Raw genomic sequence first — 15,255 nt, 5'->3', positions numbered from 1 at the left:
CTTTTCCTCCATATTGCTGAACGTTGGAATAAAGTTGAAAACTAAGACAGAATTGAAGGTTGAGACCAAATGCTCCCTAACACTACAGCAACCCAGTAATCTTTGCCCTATCTCTGGTCTTCATGGAGGTGGACTGAATTTATGCAATTATCAGTCACTTAGTTAAATCCTACTCCCTAGTCCAGATAGAGATTAGAGTACAGGTTCCAGATTGTTCTGTAAGCCTTAGAAACCCTTTTTTAACTAGGCTTGAAAGACTCAAGTAGTTATTTTGCCTCTGTGGTAATGTCTTCAAAATGTCTGTTTAAATGTTAGCTTACTTTTCTATGAACGGTAGTTTCCAAATGCCCATGAATAAAATGCACACAAGGTTCCCAAGCCACTGGCCAATGTTTGTGGGAAGATATTGGCCTATCGAGTCAGAAACAATGCTGTATATATACACCTGAAAACCCTAACGTGTTATCACACACAGTTGCTTGTAAGTACTGTTGTATCAGATGGATCTTCAAGTTACTCTGCTTTTGTCATATGCATAAAAGTAATTTAAAATGCTATCTTCAGACATCAGAATAAATTTAACATGCTTTGAGTGTGGCACTGATCTTTTCATCCCACTACAAAACCACAAACCTTTCCCATTTTACACACACACACACACACACACATTATTCAGAATTTGGTAAACGTTTTTAATTTGTTAAATAAAAAACTCCCATAAAAAACAAATGCTACTGCTCACAACTTTCAAAGTATTCTCTTTACAAATCAAAAGTAAATATGGGAAAGAAGAGTTTTTCTGAAGAAGAAATACTTTACAAATTGATCATTTTTTTCTAAAAAAGTGTACAAAATAAAATACTAAAACTGTACATATTTACATAAAATTCATTAGTAAAATTGCATAATCATACTCATTATTACTTTAAACCATTTAAATATTCTTGTGCCTGCGTTGATAAGTGGCAGTCGGGTTCAGTCCCAAAGGAGTGGTAGAGTTACGGCTCTAACCGTACATGTAGAATCTGCCACTGATCACAGTATCAGACTCCAACCCCGCAACTTACACACAGATACACTACATACTCTCCTCCCACACATGAACGCACACATACATACAATACATGCCTGTGTGTAGGGAAGGAAATTCTACTCATGAGGTTGCATGATTAATTTTTTTCCTAAAGTGTGAGGTTCCAAAGATTATCACACAAGCAGTGATAGTTAAACCAGTTAATATTTCATTTTGGTCAACGTTTATACGGAACCTTACGCTAGAGCTATCCCAGCACGACGGCTAATAAGGAAGGAAACTAACGGCTAACAGGAGCGTGCAGTAACAATGAGTGGCAGATAGAGGGTGGTATAGGCCCATATTAACTATAACCTCCAAAACACTGGACTTCAGGCATCCAATTTGTGTTCAAGCTGAAAGATGCGTATATGCACAACCACAGCCACACACATGCACATACACACTGCTCAAAATGGAAGGTTAGTAGCAGTGAAATGTTCCTATGTAGTAGTGTTGCCTAGCTGTCTCCAGAACTAGCAACTCACAGCATCAGCACTACAAACGTAACTGGAAGGTATGGGTCAGAACACAGGGAGAATGGGAAGGAGGGGAGTGAGGTAACCGGGGTTTCGGAAAAACAAAGTGTTTTCTGCGGGTCCTCGACAACGCGGCGGCTCAGTGGCGTGCCATGACACTTGGCCCTGAAGCGTTGCCATAGTGACAGTGCTGGTGTTGGCGGGTAAAAGTACAGTAGGATAAGGGCTTCGGTTATGACGTCTTATCTGACCACGCGCCGCCGCTTCCCTCTGGCAGCTTTCGTCGGCCTCGGAAGTGCCGTCTGTGGCGCATAAAAATGGAGCGTCGTTAGAAATAGACCATCACGTACCTGCTACCACCAGACGTGACATCCCCCAGGAGGAAATTCTGACTGCGGTAAAGATTCGTGCATGTGCATGCAGCAGACTGTCTACGAAGGGTGTGTCTGCGCTTACCGTAGCTGACGGTTCCTCTATGATGCTGGCGATATCACCTGGAATCTCTGACCCTCGTTGCAACCTAATGCAACAAGACCAGAGGAATGGTTCAGAAAACACTATTTAATGGTTAGACAATTTTTTTCCTTCAGCTTAGTCACTCACGTTTGCTTTCTCTTTCTACCTCTCCTTGCTCCTGTACGTATTTCTGCAGCCTGTATGGCAAGAAAAGGGATCAAAGTTTTCTGGGCTGACCTTTAAAGTTCTAAATAGGAAGTATTTATGAGCTAAATGTTAAGTAACCAACTGAATTAAATCTTCAGTTTAAATGCATCAATAAAAACAGGTGTGTCATGACAGAGCTGAACATCAAACCTTGAATTTATAATGATTATATCAGATCTAAATTATAAAATCAAGATGCCACTTATTACAACATCTAATTATTACATCCCTTATAAAAATCTACAGTGAGAAGCACACCCCAGCACCCTGCAAATGTAGTGAAACTAAACTTGAAATAAATTTTTAATGTAGTAAAAAGACTCAGGATCCATGAGGGAAAAAAATATGAGGGAAAAAGCAGAACACATTATTTTACGTTTGGGTATTCCAAGCTGCAGGGATGCAGCAAGATGATTATGACTTGAGCCATGAAGCACAGCCGTGAAGGAGGTTTGTTTCTCCACATACACTCACCCTGCCTTGCTCTGGGTCTGTGCTGCATATGGTGTCGACCACTGCGTCATTGTTCACTCTCTCTCTGGGGCTCAGATATCCCTGTGGCTGCCTTTCTTCCTCTTCTTCGACCTCGTCGTCATTGTCTCCTCCCGGCCCTGCTCCCGAGCCTATCCCGTTGCTGTAGACGCACAGCTTGGTCGAGCCGTCAGTCTTGGCCTCCTCCATGAAGGTCAGTTGTAGGGGTCCGTCGGCAGGACAGGCGTCCGCTCTGGCCGGTCTGCTGGGAGGTGGGGTGGAGGGGTTCTCCGTTAGCTTGGGCGTGCCGCGGGCCGGCGACTGGGCGGCCTCCATGCCGAGGCGGGACAGGTCGGGGTTGTGGACGGAGCAGGCTCGGCGTGGGCTGAGGGAGGGCGGGGCGCTGGGCTGCTGTAGGAGGGGCGGGAGCTCCGGGTATGAGAGGGGGGTGGAGTCGGCCACTGCCTCAGAGCCTCGCCCACTGACCTGCAAGAAGGAAGTGTAGATGGTGTCCATGAAGGAAGTGTAAGGGTCCAGGAGCCCCGAGTCTGCCCCCACCGACTCCTCCCTCTGCTGCACAGGTGCCTGAACGTGTCCGGGGTTAAGCAGGCTGTCCTGGGCCAGCTGGGCTGGAGGAAGCTCCTCCTGTGCAGGGGGAGTCCCGTGCAGAGCCAGTGGTTTCTCCTCCATTAGTGCTGGAGCCATAGACAGCTGAAATAGGAGCGTATATAATTACATCACTATATATCATATTTAATAATTAGCATGATTCATAATAGCTAATTATAATTACATAATTACATTTAACCAACACCCGTAAAAATATAGGCCAAATTCTTTCACACAAACTCCTGGCTGTGTAATTTTACTAATGTGACGGGGTGAAATATAATAACTTCTTCCTAAGACCTATAGGATCACTGCAGCTTGTTCAATAATATTGAGTAATATTAATAATCATTAATATTTAACACTAGTGCAGAAGCCCTTTAGTTTGCTCAACCGATGTGTTCATCAGCACTCTAAATATTCACACAGACAGCTTGACAGGTTTGCTTATTAAAACAAACCGCTATTGCAAATAATAGAGACTGTTGAATAAATGTCATGGGAATGAATGGAGCCAGTCATTGAGTTCATTCATATGCATGCTAGTAAGCTAGTTATTACTTGGTGTGTGGGGCATGCCATTTCCACATTTGCATATGTAAACAATTTAAACATCATTCTTCTCATTGAAAGCCAAATGTTAGTTGAATTATTCCAAAATGTAATGTGCTTATCCAGGTTTCTGTTTACTGTTTATCTACATAGGCGCATCATTGCGAATGAAAAAAAAAAAAAAAGTTAAACTGAGAGGCAGCAAAAGGCATCACTTTGTGGGACGACAAGGAGACAGTTTGTTTTGTCTTTGGACTCAACAATGTCAAGGTAATGTTACTGAGGTAAAGTCAGGTCTCAATCGATAACATCTCTGAGGTAACGTCAGGTCTCAATCGCTGCAGAAAGGACACCGCTGTCTCACGGGGATCTCATGGGGATAGTCTGCGTGGGAACACCCTAGTGTTCAGAGTGTGTGTGTCCCTGGTGGTTTACCTGCAAGCAGGTGAGCGGGTTGAGGGTAGCCTGGCTCTGCGGTAGTGGCATGCCCAGAGACGAAGCCTGAGGAAGCAGTAACGGCCCTGCTCCTAGTAAACCGTGGAGACTATTAATGTTACCCAGAGCTGCCAGGTCACCTGCACAAACATATGGAGCAAGGAGCAAGTTTGTGGAATGACATTTTGGAAACCATAATTGAAAAAAAGTCACTGGCTTAAGAGTTCTGGCTTGGTGGCATTCATGCCATATTCTTTTGGTGAATACCCACAGGCTGTTGACAAGAAAAGTGTTTACTTGTCTGTCTGGTAAAGCACAACACACAATTTTCCTTTTTAGTTCATGTAATTCAAATGGAAGTGTATTGTACGAAAGGGTGGAATTGAGCCATCAGTAATTGAAACTGTGGAGGAAGACTACTCACGTGAATGCCTCTGATCCTTTAAAAATAATGGAGGACATCCTTGGTGCTGAGGCCAGCGCTGAATTTCTATTCTCACTCCTGCCTCCCTGCACAATCTGACTGTGCTCACACCCAGACAGCTTTCTATTCATGTTAGCTACCTTAGCTAGCATTCTTCACCAAACTGTCTCATCAGTGCTGGTGAGTCAGAGTGCCTGACTGAAACTCACATACAGTGCCTGTAAAGCAATGCTGGTTCCATATCCACATCTGCCACTCCTCCACCAACTCACATTAAAGGACATTCCAAATATAAAATGCTAACACAACTCTGGTTAGCAAGAAGTATCCAAACTGGTGATGAGAAATGGGAGACAACTGGGACCATGCTAATGTCATGCTGAGAGGTTTGGAGGCTATCCAAACTCCCACAGACAAGACCACATTTCTGGATCCACTGACCTTCGTGGTCCACCTTAACCATGTATCGATCAAAAACAAAGAGCTGCATGTTTCCCTCCCTGTTCTACAGTAACAGGCAGATGACCTGGCCCATTCTTCAGGGAGATGCTATCTTACTGATCTTCATGGACTTGCTTATGAAATCACTGCTGTAACAGACAGAGGTTCCACAGTCCTCCCTGGGGGTGTCTGCCAAAGCTATGACTTCATTACACATGGACCCATTAACCTTCCAAAGGAAACCATGTGAACAGACCAAATGCAGATCACAAGGCACATTATAATGAACAATCTTCATGTGAAGGAGACCACCTGGAAGATTTAGCAAGGTTAACAGGTCACAGCTTTCCTTGCACTCAGAAAGGTGAACATCATTCTGATATTTGACTGCCCCGCTGCAGAAATGCCTTCAGATGCAGTTTCGAAAGTTCTGCATTATCACAAGGCTGACAGAGTCCCGAGGACACGCTCTGCTATCATTTTTGTCCTTATGATACATTGGTCCAGAAAGCCCATCTTACCAACATGGTAGTGTCTGCTTGGCTTTGGCCTCCCAGTGAGCAAGTAAGCTCTCACATGGAATGACTCAATGCTAACGTAACACTATGGAGGCTGTTCCTTGTAAATCGTGGGTAATGGGTCACAGGCAAAACTCAGCGCACTATTTCCACCAACCACTTAGACATGTCAATTTTAAAAGGCATTGCTAGAAATCGCTAGATGATTAGTTGCTGGTAACTGTCTATGTCCCAATGACCAAGTCAGCTTAATGCACAAACAACTTGCTTTAAAAAAACCAAAAACAAAACAAAAACAAAAACATGCAATATGAAGTGGAACTATGCAACAGCTCTGCTACAACAGTTCAAACGTAGAGCATATGAAGGGAAAAGTTTACTTCACATACCCAGTACTCCTGGAGGCAGGAGTGGGGGCAGAAACTGAGGTGTCTGGGTGCTGGTCTTCTCCTGCTCGGTCAGCGAGTCGCACACCTCCTGGCCAGTGACGGGCACCAGAGAGGCACATGACACAGAGGTAGAGACCAGAGCAGGACTGGGAAGGGTCCCCTGCAGCACATACAAACATTTTTGACATGATGCATTACAGAGCCAACCCGCCCCTTCCCCTTCGAAACCACCCAGACACGTCCAGCATGTAGACACGCATCGCGAGTGCTTATGTATGTGCATGCAGGCGAGCATGCAGCCAGCAGACGTGTACCTGAGTGTGAGGCGGAGGGGGTGGAGTGTGGTTGGGGAGCGATTCGGCCTGGGCGAGAGCTGCAGCCAGCAGGGCGGGGTTGAGGGACAGGAAGGCAGGTGGAGGGGGCGGACTGAGCTGGGCAGAGAGCAGAAGGGATTGGCCGTCTGCAGGGGGCACCAGGGCTTGCAGAGCTTCAAGGAGCCCTGGCCCCATCAACACAGAGTCCAGCAGAGCAGGGCTTTTCTCCAGGGACACACCCTCCCCGAATACCTGCTGCTGAGGGGGAAGCTCCAGGTTGAGTCCCGGTAAGGGCAGCACGGCGGCAGGGTTCTGGCCCAGAAGCAAAGATGCCATGAGCAGAGCCTGCAACCCAGGAGGCTTCTCGCACACCTCAAGCCCCGGAGGTGGGGCAGGGGGTGGAGCCAGAGCTGGACCTGGGGCGGGTGGATTCAAAAGGCTAACAAGGTTGAGGGGGAATTCCCCCTGAGCTCCAAGCGAAGAAGGGAGAAGGCCGAGCGGAGAAGCCTGACTGAGGAGGCTGTTTGCCGGGTGCGGCGCTTGGGCGCTTCCTGTTGCAGGAGGCTGACCACCCGCGCAGAGCCCAAGCGGCAGAGAGCCTAAGAAGGGCGGCAGGAGGGAGGGCAGGCCTGCCGTGGAGGAAAGGAGCTGGAGGAGCTGCTCCTGGGTCATGAAGGGGAATGACTCGGCCAGCTGCAAGGCACTCGCGGGGTCAGCCGACGAGCTGTGGAGGTCGGGCGGGGGAGCGGCGGCGGTGGGAGGCGGCAGGGTGAGGCTGGGCTCTGGATTACAGCCAGCTAGTAGCCTAGTGTCCACTTCCTGCTGCTCCTCTGCTATCACAGGACCTGCAGGGAGAGGACATAACGCTGCTCAGTTTAACAGTCGAACGAGGGCTGCTTAATTCTAGTTTAGGTTCCTCCACGGAGTCACAATTCAGTGTGGTTTGCTAGATGCCGCTGTCTGCAATCGGAGAGCTTAAAACCACAAAACTAAACTGTCATCAACAGCGCACTACGCGCACATTCAAATTCAAAGCACATTATAAACTCTTAAGAGAACACACTTACTCTCTGCAGCTTGGCTGTGGTTAGGCTGGTTTGGTTGGTAAATGTGATCAGGTGCTGCTTCGCCTGGTTTGGACCCGCAGCTTTTTTCTGGGGCAGCGGAAGTGGGCAAGCAGGCAGCCGAGGGCAGCTGGCCCAGGGAGCCATGGGAAGGCTCGGCTCCTGCCGTGCTAGCCGTGTGGGGCTGGCTCAGGTTCAGAACGACCGCGCTAACCGTCGTCTTGAGGTTCACCGCGCCTCCGTCCACATCTTCACACATCAGAGCATGCGGCTGAGGGGCAGGTAGCTGAGCGAGAGGCTCCAAGGAGGGCGGCAGGCTCTGGGCCAGAGGCGGCTGCGCATGGGTGCGCCGCCAGGGCTGCCCGTCGTACTGCGGAGCTGGGGGGCAGGGCGGAGAGGGCATTATGGGCGTGGGCAGGCCGGGAGCGGGACTGCTGGGTGCTGCAGACTGGGCAGCACTCTGGGCGCTCTGCATGCTGAGCAGCTGGAGCAGGGCGGAGAGGGGCTGGGCGGAGGAAGCCGGGGTGGAGGAGAGGGGAAGGGAGGCACCGAGAGCCGCCCTCTTGCCTTCCTCCAAGTCCGGATGCCTGGGAACTCCGCCGGGCGTGGAGGCGGTGGGAGGGGTGGCGGGCAGCCGCACGCTCTGGAGATGGTTTTCCAGGCGAGGCACAGGCACGGGCGGGCTGGAGGAGGTGGGGGAGGAGGAGGGAACGGGGAAGACAGGAGCGAGTGTCTCCGCCGTGACCCGGCTCATCTGCGACTCTTTCAGCATGCTAAGCACGGTGGGCGAGCGGCGCTGGCGCTTGCGGCGTAGCGTTTTTTCTGCCAGAGCGGGCGGGGTCATGGGAAGGGAGGGCGAATGGGGGAGCAGAAAGGCGGTCAGAGGCGGGGCCCGGGCAGTGGGCCCGTGGAGGCTGGTGCTTAAAGTGCTGATCAATACCTTTGACTGCTGGTCCTTGTCCAGGCCCGTGAGGGGGATCGTGGCCACCGCCTCGGGGCCCGACTGGCTCTGGCCTTTCTGGCTGGCCAGCTGGGCTTTGGCGGCTGCCGACAGCAGGCTGCTGGCGGGGAAAGAGCTGCTGATGTGCTGCTGGCTCTTCGGCTGGCAGAGGATCTGACCCAACGGGAGCCCAAGCAGGCCTGGGGACGAGCTGGAGCCCAGCGCGCCCACACCTGGTCCATTCCTCCGCTCGCAGGGGCTCGGGTGGGCCGGCGTCGGGTTCTGTGGGCCGTGGGGGCTGCTTTGGTTGCTGAGCACAGTGTGGTGCTGGGCGGAGGTGGCGGTAGAGGCAGTGCTGGCGCTGGGGGCGGGGCCGGCAGTGCTGCACTCTTTGTAGTGCTGCAGAATGCCCTCGAGACGAGCGCGCGGGCTAGCTGGGGGTAAAGGGAGATTGGGCGAGGAGCAGGGCTGTTGCAGAGGAGATTGCGGGGGTTTCACCCCCGGATGGAGGACGGGTCCCGGAGCTCCCTCGGAGAGAGAGGAGGTGGAGGAGTGGCGGGACCGCTGGGGAGGAGAGAAGGAGTCCAGAGCGCGAGAAGGAGAGGAGCAGACAGAGAGAGGCGAGGGAGACTTCACGATCGCTCCCTGCGGATGCCCTGACCTGCCAATCAAAGGTGAGGATGACAAGGAGGGCGAAGAGAATGAGCCTGGCAGGGAGGAGTCTAGCTGGTAAGCATGCGTGTGCCCGTCTAGTCTCGCAGCGCTGGGAGAGGGGGGCTTGTGAGGTGCTCTTTGGAGCACTGTTTGGGGTATGGCAGGTCGGGGGCTCCACTGTTGTTTCCCAAAAGCGGCTATGTTGGGCCCTGGGAGCTGGGGCGAGGGCTTCTTTAAGGGGGGGCTCTGATCTGGAGCCACTGTTGAGGTGGGGTGGGAGACAGATCCATTCTGCAGCAGCGAGAGTGGGGAGGGCAAAGGAAAACTGCTACTGCTGCTGGGTCTCGGCTGGTTTACTCTTGGCTGCGTCGGGTAATTGCTGTGGACTACGTCTCCTCGAGCCATTACGGACCCTCTCTGATCCCTGCCTTCCACTGAGCACAAAACATTCCCCCCCCCCCACACACACACACACACACACACACACACACACACACACAGACACACACACACACAGACGACTTAGTCACTGTGGAGGATTTCAGAACAATTAATAGCATATCACAAAAATATATAAACAAAAATTGCTTTAAACAAAACGTTAGCAGTTGACAGCAAGCATATCAGTCACTAATGTACTAAATAATTGAGAAGGCTTGCTCCAAAAACTCACAGCCATAGGACACAGACAGATTTTCTAAAATGGGATTTTCTTCCTTTGTTTTTTTTTTTTAAATAGCCATCCACAAGAAAACACACAAACACGTGGTTAAGTGCTGTCAAGAGCAGGTTGACCAATCAGAAGCCTTGAAACAGTTATTACCTGTAGGCTAACACCAATCATGTGGATTGATAATGGAATGTAGTTGTTCCTCAGCATCACGCTAACATATAGTAACTGTATATTTATGTGTAAGCATGCTACAAGTCCTGTTAGCAATGTTAAACCAGGACTATTTGGCCATGTCTACCACTGCACAACATCACCTCATATAAACAAAGGAGACAACAACTCTTGACATAAGCCAAAAATGCTGTTTTCCCTGTCTACATAACACTGTTAATGGAGCTTCTGAATATCTTCAGCCTGGAAGGAGATTTGCAAAAGGTTGGCTTTCAGTGACAAACTCCATTTGCATGTGGATGAAAGGCCAAAATGCATAGAAAAAGCTTAATTGTAAAACATATCCATGTACGTTTGGATAAGACCTCACTGTATATCAATATGTTGAAGGATTTAGATGTCCCCTCCCATGAGTAAACAAACATTTATTAAAAAAAAAACAAGCAAATGAATAATACATCTTTAAAAATGGCTGAAGTGGCCTCAGCACCCGATTTACCAGTAGACTTTCAGCCCAATCACATTTTTATAATAACTAGTATAGCTGTAACTACTGTGGACTGCAGGGAGCACCGACATGTATACTGTGAGCTGATAAGGTGCAATAGGACTGCTCACCATAAGACGAACTGACATGCAATAGCGCCAGCATACCTGTGCCGTGAGCCGGCAGTGGGAGTTGAGAGGTCTGCATGCTCCGGCACAGCGCTGCCATGGCGACCACTTTCCTGCGATGGTTGCACAGCTTGGTCATGTCCTCTTCCACCTTCCGCGACTCGTGACTCGGAGCATGGACCGCAGCAGCAGGGTCAAAGTTGAACACCTATGCAGACAAAATGAAGCAGATGTCGCACAGCTTCAAAGGGCATGCAGTCACCTGGAACGATCTGGAGCTCATTTCCACAGTGCAGGAACACTTGACCATGCATGTCGGCCGACGACCGAAATATCAACGACTACGAAACTCTTGCTGGTATCAAGCTAATCAAGTAGTACGTAAACCGGACAGAGCATGAAGTTACAGTTAAACGTGCAGGGATCAGTTCAAGCACTGATTTGTACCCATCTGTCTGAGGATAGGGACGCAGCTGAGGTTTTGCCAAGATCAGTTTAGGCACAAACTGTTCAACTAATCCGATGCCTACTGGAAGCCAGCTGGAGCTGCGCTTCTGCTCCAAGCCTTCCGTTAGAACATACCTTTCCTTAAACCTGCACTGCACAGTATTTTTAGTACATTTTCCTGATGCAACACCACTGGTTTAACCCAAGAGCTAATTAGGAAACACTTTTAAACCAGCGGGCAAAACACTATGCAGTGCAATCCTGAGATACCTTTAGTGACATCTGACATCATTACTTCCACTATAATTCATAGATTTAGTACAGTTGTCCCAGTGGATCTGAGTGGAATGGCTTAGACTGCCAACAGAATTACACGCTTGGAGGTGACAACCATTAGACTTGGATTTAGAATGGTGTCTCTCCATAGATGGGAAAACTGATTCTGTTGGTCTGGTTGTACATGTTCAAGTGAAATGTAAATGAAATGGTCATGTCATAGAATGAAAGCTTGTAGAACCATTAGCCATTCTTTCTGTAGGAGTAACATTTGGGGATCTCACCTTATGGAGAACAAGTGGGCATTCCAGTCCGCACTTACATGTGCTGTCTGTCAAAAGATACCCCCTCACCTCCTCCACAGAACACAGGACTGTACCACTTGGGCTGACAGAGGGGGAGAGAAGGCAGAAGCTCAATTTGACAGTTCAGTGACTGTGTTTAAATGTTAGTTTACCAATCCAAGCTCTCAACCTCACACAGCCACTGTAATCACAGCTGCCTTGCAAGCACACTGCTGTACAACAGTAAAAAATAGTTCTCCGCGACAGGTGGGAAAAAAATAAAATAAAAATCAACCCATATTTTTTGAAAGAAAAAAAATGATTCTTCTATTAATCTGTTGAGCGCTGATTATAAATTAGCAAGAGCCTGTTAGCAACTACTAAAGCAGATAATTAGCTCCATATTAAAAGATCAAACGGTGACCATACAAATGTAATTTTCACAGGTATTGCTCTGCGATGCAAAACCTGCTCCCCGCTGCTGCATCTGTATTAGCAATTCCGGATTATTCTACGATTAACTGAATTTATTCAACATACTACTCAAAATAACTATTTTTCCCTATTCACATGATCTCTGGAAGGCATCTTGGAAGAAGCGTAACAAGCATATATGGTCACCTGATGTAAGCCACAGCCCCGTCCTCCACTTTCCTCTGCCAGCCCACAGGGACCTGAGCGGTGAGCGTGGGACCACCATCTTTTTCTCCTGCTGCACTCTCACTGCCCCCCGTCATTTTCGGCTCACACACATCCAGCTCCTGCAGACCCCAACCGCAGTTGGCTCAGAACACCTTCACATGCATATGCAACCTAATATACACCAGCCACTACTTAGCCTGCAAACAGTACTTGGGTTAAAATCAAGTTTGTTAACAGGTGTTTTGTGAACAGCCTTTTGGACTATGCACAAAACACACAGGTATACATACAGTGAAGACACACAGAGTTCTTAATTATTTTCAAGGCTACCACAGTGATAATACCACATGTGCAAGGGTCAAGGATTTCCAATTTAGTGATTCAGTGAGCATATAATGATGCTAATTTAACATTTGTATGAATACTTTGCAGACTAACAGTTCAAATACTATCTATCCATCCCTCTCTCTCCAATACACACACACACACACGTATATGTGTATATATAATGTTCATCATAAAGAATACCAAACATGTTTATATCCAAGTCAAGTGTGGGACCCAAAACCAATGCCAAACTATTAGGCTGTAGGAACAGCACTTCAGTATTCTGCATTCAATTCCTAAAGGTGACTTTTTATGTAGATTAAAAATAATACATTTAGAATCCTGATCCTAGTTCATTAACAGCTGGGATCTGAAGGTTGTCAACTCTGGCTTTAGCACAGGGGCTGCTAATGACACAGTGACTAATCAGTTTGAAATCAAGGGCCAGGGCTGAGTATTAGGAATGTATCCAGTATATTGGTTGTTAAAAGTGCCAAGTTCAACCTAAATTGTTTCAATTCGCTCAACCATTATGTTAAAACTATGGTGGCAAAGAAACTCTTGTCATAACATCATATTGGTAAAGTTCTGAAACTTCATTGAGCACAAAATAAACCAGCAAAGAGTGGTTTACTTTTTACTGTACCTTCTCATCTTTATATAGCCTGGGTCAGCACCATCCATGAAATCCACCCCTGTGAGGACATCTTAAAGAGTGTTACCAGAGCTCAACACAACTGAACACAGATCCCACCAAACAGGCACTCTTGTTTTTATGTATCTCTTGGAACTGGTAATCTGAAATAAAAGGAGTGACAGTACTCTCACTTGACAAATAACAGTTTACAGAATAACCTGCATGTGTTTTATGTGACACTTCTTACCCTTTTAGCACCACATAAAAAGTGAAAGAAGATACCAGTACAAAAGACAAGATTGTTCTTTCAAGGAAATACAAAGGTCTCAAATAAATATCACTTCAGTAGGAGAAAAGTGCTCTTCCTACAGGAAAATACAAGACTGTCAGAGCTTTGAATACATGGAGAGTCTGCTTTCAGGAAGGAGCAAACAGAGAAAACTCCTGAGAAGGTGCACAACTAAATGAAGGTGTGAAATGTGTCTCAGAATTTCCTGTCTGGACACAGTCTCTCCAAATGTGGCAGTGCAAATGACAGGAAACCAAAATGGAAGTAGAAGCAAGTTACTGTACAATTAAAGGAAATGTGTTCGTGTTCAGGGTCTGGCCATTTGTGCGTTCAACACAGTGAAGAAACACATCATGAGAAAATTCAAAGCTAGGGGTTTGGGACAGTTACTAACTTTTATATAAGTAGCTGTGTGTCACCAACTTTCTAATGCTTTAAGATGCTACAAAATGTCCGATTCTGGAATTACAAACTATAGTATGTCGTGATGAAATACACTATGTAAACAAACTTAGTATGTCAAATGAAAGTAACCAAGATAGGAAATACGAGTCAGAATATACGCACAATTGTGGTTCAAAACTATCAAGCTTAAACTGAGCATTTAACGTTCTGTGTAGGCGGTGTAGCTACAATTTGAACATTATAAGCACATATAGGAGGTATATGCAATGTTAAAGTTTTTACGACTTCTTTCGAAAACGTAAGCGATGGTCTTCGTTCTCTCTTGAAGGATAGGGAGCCGATTATTTGGTTTAAAACAGCTATTGCTAGCTAGCGCCACCGTACTACCATTTAGTTAGTTAGCTTAGCCAGCTAGCTTGCTAAGTTACGTTTAACGGGCTATGAATAAACGCTTCGACCAAAATGAAATAGCTGAACAACGCGTGAGGTATGGCAGAGACAAACGAAGCAAAGTAGGACAAGTCATGCACAACACGTTAAATTGTTAAAACTCTGCAGCAAATTCACTCAACTATCTTGTGTTGCACAGATCGTTAGACAGATCGTGCTAGCTGGGTATGTAGCTCGGTCGCTAGCTCCGCTGTCTTAGCCACATACCTCCTCTGTTTACGAAGTTTCCTGCTTCTTAGCCGCGTTGCAGGGCACAGGCAAGAGAGACCAGAGGCGTTTTGACAGACTTTAGCTGGAAGTGCTACTGTTGCGAGTACCGCCGATTGAGCTAAATGGTTTTTAGACACTTTCCACCCTCTTCTTCCTTTGCCCCATTCGTCCGTCCTACCTAAAAACAAAGAGCAATAACGCTAGCTAGCTAGGTTTTATTGCGCCCGTTGCATTGTCGCGAAAATGATCTAAATTTCGACTGGATCTTAGTCGGCCGCAGGAGGTACGATTGCTTTATTTAAATTCCGACTAACGCCATAAGCTTCTTGATCGCGTGAAAACAAGCTAAGGTTTGATTAAGGTTTTACGATGCCCCGTTTCAATTAATCCCTATTTCAAGTTCCTATTTTTGCCTAGGATTCCGTGCCAAAAAAAATCATGGAGTTTCCTTTCAGACATGCGCACTAGCTTCTCTCGGCCTAGGGAATTCCATACCCACAATGCACTCGGGGCTGAGTGAGCGTCTGGACTCGACAGAAGCGGGGGATGAACCAATGTGGAACACGTCCCCTTAAAATAAAATAAAAAAAAAACAAAACACAAACAGCAGTGCTTTAGGGCGGGTACACGGCTTTTGAATGACAAAGACTCATATTATCCTATGCAGTTTAAATGAAACCGCACATATATTCTTTTCTACCTAACCATATTGTGTAATAAATAAAACGGTGTGAAATTTCGACGGTTGTGGTTAAAGCTTTAAAGCTGAAGAACTAAAATCATAGTCTGTTAGGCTATTTAGAT

At 47.2% G+C, this 15,255-nt stretch overlaps 2 protein-coding genes across 7 annotated transcripts in view; one reads left to right on the top strand and one right to left on the bottom strand.

Moving 5' to 3' along the window:
• Nucleotides 1-592, top strand: part of dctn2 (dynactin 2 (p50)) — a 17,359-nt gene extending 16,767 nt beyond the window's left edge. Inside the window, exon 14 of the mRNA XM_035523989.2 lies at nt 1-592. This exon is cut by the window's left edge and continues 179 nt beyond it. The gene's annotated coding sequence lies outside the window, so the exon portion shown is untranslated.
• Nucleotides 593-672: 80 nt separating this feature from the next.
• Nucleotides 673-14,929, bottom strand: mbd6 (methyl-CpG binding domain protein 6). Of its 6 annotated transcripts, none has more exons than XM_081717428.1 (13): nt 13,345-14,927; nt 13,107-13,258; nt 12,113-12,252; nt 11,492-11,594; nt 10,524-10,692; nt 7,435-9,459; nt 6,368-7,212; nt 6,054-6,213; nt 4,282-4,421; nt 2,689-3,396; nt 2,155-2,204; nt 2,008-2,071; nt 673-1,853 (listed from the first exon to the last, which is right to left on the bottom strand). In XM_081717428.1, exons 3-13 carry the CDS (start codon nt 12,226-12,228, stop codon nt 1,794-1,796), a joined length of 4,440 nt encoding a protein of 1,479 aa, XP_081573554.1. In that variant the 5' UTR covers nt 12,229-12,252; nt 13,107-13,258; nt 13,345-14,927; the 3' UTR covers nt 673-1,793. The 6 variants fall into 6 exon arrangements, with proteins under 6 accessions (XP_081573554.1, XP_081573557.1, XP_081573556.1 ...); XM_081717431.1 differs by having other exon boundaries at nt 14,364-14,927; XM_081717430.1 differs by having other exon boundaries at nt 13,107-13,462; nt 14,449-14,927.
• Nucleotides 14,930-15,255: the final 326 nt, after the last annotated feature.

The sequence above is a fragment of the Electrophorus electricus genome, chromosome 7 (assembly GCF_041902795.1).
Source record: "Electrophorus electricus isolate QZ-2024a chromosome 7, ASM4190279v1, whole genome shotgun sequence".
In the NCBI taxonomy this organism is placed as follows: domain Eukaryota; kingdom Metazoa; phylum Chordata; class Actinopteri; order Gymnotiformes; family Gymnotidae; genus Electrophorus; species Electrophorus electricus.
The sequence above is the reverse complement of the archived record's forward strand: the minus strand, read 5'-3'. Positions and strand labels throughout refer to the sequence as shown.

What these genes read in the sequence shown, in the direction of transcription:
- mbd6 (XM_081717427.1), bottom strand. Translation starts at nt 12,228, where the DNA reads ATGACGGGGGGCAGTGAGAGTGCAGCAGGAGAAAAAGATGGTGGTCCC. An exon ending in CCACAGCCAAGCTGCAGAGA is followed by an intron (nt 7,213 to 7,434) that starts GTAAGTGTGTTC and finishes CTCTCCCTGCAG; the next exon opens with GTCCTGTGATAGCAGAGGAG. An exon ending in CCCCTCCGCCTCACACTCAG is followed by an intron (nt 6,214 to 6,367) that starts GTACACGTCTGC and finishes TATGTGCTGCAG; the next exon opens with GGGACCCTTCCCAGTCCTGC.